At 42.6% G+C, this 8,123-nt stretch overlaps 1 protein-coding gene across 3 annotated transcripts in view; it reads right to left on the bottom strand.

Moving 5' to 3' along the window:
• Window positions 1-7,026, bottom strand: part of STX7 (syntaxin 7) — a 98,130-nt gene extending 91,104 nt beyond the window's left edge. For 2 of the 3 annotated variants that reach the window (XM_045865558.3, XM_045865556.3), the window contains exons 1-2: window positions 6,899-7,026; window positions 482-632 (exon numbers count right to left, since the gene is read on the bottom strand). In XM_045865558.3, coding sequence (XP_045721514.1) covers window positions 482-566 — 85 coding nt within the window. In that variant the 5' untranslated portion in view covers window positions 567-632; window positions 6,899-7,026. Of the gene's footprint in view, window positions 1-481; window positions 633-2,845; window positions 2,927-6,898 lie in introns of those variants that run through there. The other variant, XM_064598114.1, reaches the window with a different exon arrangement.
• Window positions 7,027-8,123: the final 1,097 nt, after the last annotated feature.

Genomic DNA, 8,123 nt, shown 5'->3' on the forward strand with positions numbered 1-8,123 from the left:
TTGCCTCATTAGTCACTCCCTGCTCCTTAATAAAGGACCATGTATTTTTCCCTTTACAAAACTTTATTTTTAATAAATGTAAACTCTTCTTGGTGCTCCCCAGTTCCAATCCTATGGGATTTAATGAACAAGTCGCTTTAATCTCATCTAGAACCAGATGATTTTAAAGCAAATATAAGTATCTATCCTTTTAAATCTTTATTTCATTAATAAAATAGTGTATCATGTGCCTGGCATTCTACAGAAAAGTGCAGTAAGTATTCTCTCTTCTAATGTAATTATCTTTCATATTCACTCTAAAAAGTTCTAGCCTTCTTTTTTTTAAATTTTTTTTAATTTTAATTTTAGGAGTTCTAGCCTTCTAAAATCTGTTTTTAGAGGATTGCTCCTCCCTCTCTCAGTCACTGGAGTTGTCCTATTATGAATCTCTAAGTTCAGTTAAGAATTAAAAACAGTGAAGTCAACTTAAATTTCAACTTACAACATTGTGTGATCTTCTGGATGTTAGAAGAGATACGCTGGGCCAGCAGAGCAGGGTCGCCACCAACTCCTGGAGTGTAAGACATAGCTGGTTTGCTTATTCACTAATTTCATCAGATGTTGGCAGACTGGGCAGTTTTCTAAGCAGTCACCTAAAAAACAGAAGTCACATAACTGTACTTTTAAAGTTATTGGCCTACATTTTCCAAATTATCAATTATCAATCTGGGAGGTTGATTAACCTAACAGGGTTGAAATATAGCAAAGGGACACATCAAATAGTAAAACTCTCATGGCTATCAAAAATATTGGCCTTTTAAAGGACACAGTCATGTTAAACAATTAAAATAAGGTTCAAATTGCACATTCCCTTTGAAAACGTTGATCTAAGGAAGAGTTACCAAGTCCCTTTTCTGCATATAATTTTAATTGTTTATGTATTTTTCTCCTTAACTGCAAGCAACTGTAAAGCAGGGCCCGCATGCTATGTATCTTTCTTTCTCCAACATTTAAACAATTCCTGACACAATACAGGTATTTACATATTTATTAAATGGTATACAAACTTCAGGGTGTCCCCAGAAATGTCACTATATCTAATTTAACACACAGAGGAACAGCTTGGGAACAGAGGACTAATGGGTCTCTACTTTTAATAGGAAAAGTCAACTTTGAGGGAGGCACAGCTGACAAGTGAGGAAAAAAAGGAATGCTCCATAAAATGCTCATCACACTTTGCCAAAAGAGCAAGGAGAACAGCTCTCCTCTTCCAGAAGCTGGCATCAGGACAGGAAGTAAAGCTGGGGAGAAAGAGGTGAGAGGGAGTTCCTTTCTTTCTCAATCCATGCCACACCACACATGTTGGGGTTTGCAAAGAAGGATGGAAAGGGTGTCCCTGCATACGTGACTGGGCACAGCAAAGACTCTCAATAACTCCACACCCATCTTTTCACTGAGTGCACTGGCTGCGGCAAAATCGTAGGCAGTCAATTTGTAAAACCAACTCTCTACTGAGAGTCCGCTACGTGCCCAGCATCAAACGAAACACTAGGGAGGGGCAAGCAAACAAAACAACAAGAATCTGCTCAATTCATGTTTGCCATTTAGGAGAGGGGAGAAACCTAGTAGAGTAAAACAACAAGAGCAACATAAATCAGCAAAAGGTCATGTGCCAGGCAAAAGTGAGAGGCTAGGAAAAGGAAATTTCACTATTACCCTCATCTAGAATGAAACAGAAACAGAAGATGTGACTCCCTGGGCATGACTGGTACGGAAAATGACAAAGGCAAAGATGTGAAGCCTGGGATGGGTAGACCCAGAACATGTGTACAGGGTATTTGCAGTGTGTCATTTCTGAAAGGCAGGGGTGGTTGCCAGTCTCCCTGGGATCAGGTGATTCACGGTTGGGACAAGTGGGAGACAACACAGAGAGAAATGACCCGAAATATATTGCCCATCTGTGAAATGAAATGCATTTCACATAGACCGTCTAATTTAATTTTTAAAGCCTTCCCTTTAGATAGTAGCAAATAAACCCTGTTTTAACAACGAGCAAACTGTGGCTTATAAAGATTAAGTTACTGTAAAGGTAATCCAACCCACTGACCACGTGGAGGTGGGGTTCAATCCCAGGGTTTGGGTTCCAAAGCCACCCATGACTGCTACCATACAAAACTAATGTCACAAAAGAGGGAGGGCCCTGAATGCTAGGTTTAGTTTTAATACGCTGCAGTAAGAAACCACTAGAGATTCCTGGTAGGGGAGGGGGAGGGCACAAGGAAATGTGTGTCTTTGTTCTTAAGGTGCGTGCTGGCAGGAAGGACACCTGTAGAACTGCTGAGACAGGCAGAACAGTACTGCCTCCATATCTGAAACTCTGGTGCAATGTGGAATGTCCCTGGCCACCATGGAGTTCCTGGGAACTTTTAGATGCTCTCCATTCATCCTTCATTGATCCATAGGTCTAATTTATCTATTCTGGGCCCTTCAGATCTCACCTAGTCCTACAGATAGACCAAAACTCAACTCAGACAGCAGAACTGCTTCAGCAAGGTGGCAGATAGCCTTGGACTTGGGCCTGCAGCCCCCTGAAGAGCTGGAGCCCAGACAGAACAAGACTGGACCTGGGAATTTATTTGAAACCAACACTATCGCATGCATCCCACAAACCACCAATTAGATCTTGAAATTCTGCATCTTATTTTTCAATAAAAGCTTGAGATATAATTGACAACCACATGACTCGCCCATTAAAGTGTACAATCCTGTATACTGAAATTAATATAACACTGTATATTAACTATATTGGAATTAGAATTTTCAAAAACTTTAAATAAAGTGTACAATCCTATGGTTGGTCACTTACCATGTCTCTGCAATCTCTTCCACTGTAGGCAACCACAAATCTACTTTATGTCTTCATGAGTTTGCCTATTCTGTACATTTCCTATAAATAAAATCACACGTGTTCTTTTGTGACTGGCCTCTTTCTCTTTGCATGTTGCCAAGGTCCATCCATATTGTAGCATGGATCAATAGGTCATTCCTTTTCACTGCCAAATAATATTCCACTGATGGACAGAAGCAATTCTCTCCTGGCTCACTGACACCCTTCTTTTCCTTTCCCCCATCAACTAGAGCTCTAGAAAAACTGGCTCACTGACAACACAAACATATGAATGAGGAAATGTTTCTCATTTACTGTCTTCAGGAGGCTCCTCCTTCCACATACATAGTAGTATAGCATTCCCCTTATCCTCGAAACTCATAAGAGCCTAACCTAAGCCTTCTCCCTGTTTTTTTCAAGGCCCCCTTTTTTCCTCTTCAGAGAATCAATCAATTAGCTTAAACCACCACCAATTTTCCTCATCCCTTTACTCAAGCAACTAAATTCTCAAAAGTTTCTGCTGTTGAGATAACTGGGTTTCCTTCATCCAAAGAGCTGCTGCTGCTGGATTGGCTGGAATCTCCTTAGACAAAGGGAACAGTGGTTATCACCTCAGCTCTGTGTTGAGTGAAGAATGAAAAGAAATTTGCAAATGATGGAAGAGAAAGATACGTTAAAAGTCAACAAGATAGGGCGCCTGGGTGGCTCAGTTGGTTAAGCGACTGCCTTCGGCTCAGGTCATGATCCTGGAGTCCCAGGATCGAGTCCCGCATCGGGCTCCCTGCTCGGCAGGGAGCCTGCTTCTCCCTCTGGCCCTCCCCCCTCTCATGTGCTCTCTGTCTCTCTCATTCTGTCTCAAATAAATAAATAAAATCTTTAAAAAAAAAAAAAAAAGTCAACAAGATTAACAATGGCTAACATATTTCCAAAGCACTGCCCTTAGGACTTTTAGATTTATTTTCTCAGTTGACTCGTACAACAGACCTCTGACGTAGGTACACTCGTTATTCTGATTTTTCACATGAAGACACCAAGGCATAATTAGAATAAGTAACTTGCTTAATCTAAGAGCTAAAATTTGAAACTACATCTTACAGCCCATATTTTTAAAACACTAAACCATACTGCTTCATCATATAACAAAAATTCAGGACAGGTGAACCCACTCAGTTAAAAAAACAAAACAGAACAAAACAAATTTACCGCCTTTCTGCAGACTCTGCTCTTCAGATGCGGAACAGACCTGCAACTCTGCTCTTAGGATGAGGAACAGATAGCTACATGAATAGATCAAGGAAACACAGCAGAATAGCTTAGTCCTTTTCTCTCTTATTCTGCTAATGGTGATATCTAGGAGACAACACTGGTTGGCCCCTCTGATGATGAAATATGAGAAATAAAGGAGGCAAATGACTAACTTCACTGAGAAAACATATACACAGACAGACAAACTACAGCTAACTATAAAATGACTTAAAAGTTTATGATCTTTGCATATAGACTAGAATCAACCAAGTTATGCTGAAGGCTGCTTTCCACATCAGTCTCCAGCGCTTAGCCCAGACCTACCAAGCACTAAAGAACTCTTGATGAATATTTTTTGAAAGCTCATTTAGAATTCCTAGTTTTATTGCTCAGAATAATAACTCTTTATCTGTACCTGCCCTATCAAGTACTCAAGTATCACATGTGAGGCCAGGGGCTTGTATAGCTCTTGGGTAGAACATTTCCATCACAGCATAAAGTTCTATTGAATAGTGCTTATGTAGACAGCTCAACAATTACCTTTCTATGAAAATACATCAAGACTGTAAAGGGAAAGAAGGAAAGAGAGGATCAAAGTGCAACACTCACAACAAGGATATTCCCAAGACTTTCTGTAGAGCACAAATAAAAGAACAAAGGGAACTGTGAAATCTTAAGTGTCAAATACTAACCCCAGGTACTACTCCTGGACACACTGCAGAATCCCAAGACTCCCAATAAGCATAAATCTCATGTTCTATAAATCAAGCATGGACAGAACAATAGTCAGTTTCACTTTCTTACTTGCAATTACTAGCATAAAATACTGGACGTCCCTCCACCCCGTGCCCCAAAATGTAAACTCCCAGGAGGGCAAGGTTTCCTCTGTTTTGTGCGCTAATCTAGTCTCAGTACCTGGTTATATAATAGGTGCTTAATAAATATTTGTAGACTGAATGAATAAATGTACCTATTTCCTAAGAACACATACCTAGTCTGAGGATAAATATTTACCAATCCTAAAACATTACATTCCAGTGTCTTCTTTCAGATCCTAAATGTACTGGGCTAATTACTGCCTTAGGGCCTTTGCTGAGTGTCATTTCCTATCCCTAGAAGGCTTTTCCCATGATCTCCACATGACTGACTCCTTTGCCCCAGCAAAGTCTCATTGCATGCTGGATAAGTCTTTGGTGACTACCTGCATCTGAAATGAGAAGTCACCACCCCTGCCACTCTCTGTTGATCTAACTTTTTTTTATCATAGTGCTAATCACCATTTAAAATGATCTAGGTAGTATACTGCTTATTATCTATCCCTACCTCCGCGATATAAAAACAAGACAACCTTGTCAGCCTTGAGGAATCCACAGATCAGATGCACGGTAGCTGTTCCATGAATGTGAAGGCGATCATTCTAGGGATGTGAGCATTCTCTATCTAAACCAAATTAACTGAATTCTTTAGCTCAGCATCTCCATGTGTTAAACTATTATACTATTCGGTTTTACTCACAATGCCAAGGTTTATTTTTCACCCTTCCAAACACCAAACTTTCGAGTTAAATGGAATCATGGCAAACTTTACTCGGACTTACTGTTGATGGATGTTTTATATAATTTATTTTTCCACCCCCAGCACTTGGCTAGAGTTTGATATCCTAACCAAAATGAGGCTATGTTATCGGGAGGAGCAGAAGTAAAATATCTGAAGAAAAATGATGCAGACATTAATGAGGTACTATGATAACTTCTACAAACAGTTTGAAACAAGAGCATAATTCTTGATTAGTCACCGTCTGAGACAAACTTCTCAAAGCGGCCTTCAAAGCAGAGGCCGTCCACATCACAAGACACTGCTGAACACTGCTAGAAGTCTCTGCAGGGGTGAGGCTAAGGCTGCTCCGAAGAAACGTCCACCTGCAACATTACTCAACAGCACAGCACTTCATAATCATTTTCTTCCAGATTCTGCACAAGTTTTAAATTATATGAAGTTATAGTCAAAATACACTGATCCGAATTAAATAAAAATTAACGTATGTACGGAAGAGCAAAGCAAATACAAGAAACTTGAGAGGAAAAAAAATACAGCATTTGACCAGAAAGGTAATGTTATTTTTTTGTGTCTGAATTTTTAAAAAGTAAGAACCTAAAAAACAAGGAGCGGGGTGGGGGAGGTGTCCTAAAATATTTTACGTATTTTTAACGGTCTTTAGGGAAACCAATTAATGACGTGTACTGAGATCAAAGAAAGTTAGCCTGCCTTCAAGCCAGACAGAAAACCCACTACAACGAGCCTCCGAATAAATGTACAGGGTTCCTTTACGACAGCCATCTACTTTCAGTTCCTCTGTATTCGGGAAGAGAACTTTAAAGTGCGTTCTCTAACTCCATTAGTCGCAAAGAGGAAGAGGTCCCTTGGTGTCCCGCTCCAGGCAGAAGCAGGATTCCCGAGCTCAGCCCAGCGGGCCCCGGCGCCGGCCCCGCCCGGGTGCGCGCAGCCCTCGGGCGCAGCGGAGCCAGCGCCCCGGCCGGGCTGCTTGCGGCGTGGCGGGCGCGGGGCCGACGGGGCCGGCCGGGCCGGCCTGACCGGGGGCGTGGGCAGCGGTGGTGCTCCGCGGCTGGGGCAGCGCCCTCCCTCCGCCTCCCGACCGCAGCCGCCAAGCGCAAGGCTGAGGCCACCGGACAACGCGCACAAACAAGGAGGCGCGGCAGCCGCGGGGACTTCGCGCCTCTGGGGCGCCGGGCCAGGGACCCTCCCTCGCACCCCCCAGGCTGCTCTTACCCCAACCTCCTCGGCTTCCTCCTCCTCCTCCGGCCGCGGGGACCCCCGGGCCCCAGAGCCCCCAGCTACGATTCTCAGCTGATGGGCGGTGGCACTGGGACGCCCAGTGCGCATGCCCGCAGTACAGCTCCGGGAAGGAGGCGGGGCTCGCTCCCCTCTCGTTGGCCGGCGGGATTGAGTGACAGCCATTCTGCCCCGCCCCCCCGGGGTCTAAGCTAAGGAATAAGGTACCAAGAAAATTGCAAGGGAGATGTTTTTTGAGGCCTCGACTTACGCAAGACAAACGCCTTAGCCAGTGCCAAAAAACAAGAGGAGGGAATGGAGAGCATCTGTCTTTATCGGGTGATGGCGGCCTCCCTAGACTCGTGTCTTCAGCCCGCCCCATCAGGTCCTGCCCATCTTGTCTTTACTCTGCAGTAGAATGTAGTCACAGTTCCATTAAAAAAATGCTAACGCAGATATGCAATCCTAGCAGGAACAATGACAGTGAACAGTCACCTTCGTGTGCCCATTTAGCAGACAAGTTTTCATAGCACGTACAGGTCGTTCCTTGAACGGTAGGGAGTAGCAGAAAATATTCTGATGGTAAATATTGGAACAATGTAATTATTAGATAAAAGCATCGGTTGCTTTGGGTGAAAGAAATACTCAGCAAATTAATTAGAAGATAGATTGGCTTGGCCTTTGCCTGTATTAGGGCAACACTATTACTCTGAAAGGATCATCAGGACATGAAAGGTCCAGATGCACTCAGGTGAAAAAAAACAAAACCAGAATATTTTGAATTGGTACCCCCTGAACAAATTCTAGGTTGTTTAGTATTATACATACATATGTACCTAAGTGAGTGACGTCAGACAGGAATAAGAAACACAAGGGTCTCTCAGTTTATTTTTAATTATTCTGCTTTTAACAGAAAAATGGGAACAAGAAATATTTCCTATTTCACATCTTTTCTGAAGAAAACTACAGTGCAAGTGTTTTAATAAACAGCAACTTATATTCTGCCTCTAAAAAGGGGGCAATAGAGTGAGCATGCTGGCCAAGCAGAAGGAATTCATCCCATCTAAAGGCAGCATGATTCAGTTAGCACTGATTGCACTTTTAGGAAATTCGGATTTTTATGTGAAATCCCTTTTATCAATATTTTTAAATTTTTATAAAACATTCTGTGATCAGGGCGCCTGGGTGGCTCAGTTGGTTAAGCGACTGCCTTCGGCTCAGG

This window comes from Mirounga angustirostris, unplaced genomic scaffold, assembly GCF_029215605.1.
Source record: "Mirounga angustirostris isolate CCGP_5_RB_7025 unplaced genomic scaffold, mMirAng1.0.hap1 SCAF_8, whole genome shotgun sequence".
Lineage (NCBI taxonomy): Eukaryota > Metazoa > Chordata > Mammalia > Carnivora > Phocidae > Mirounga > Mirounga angustirostris.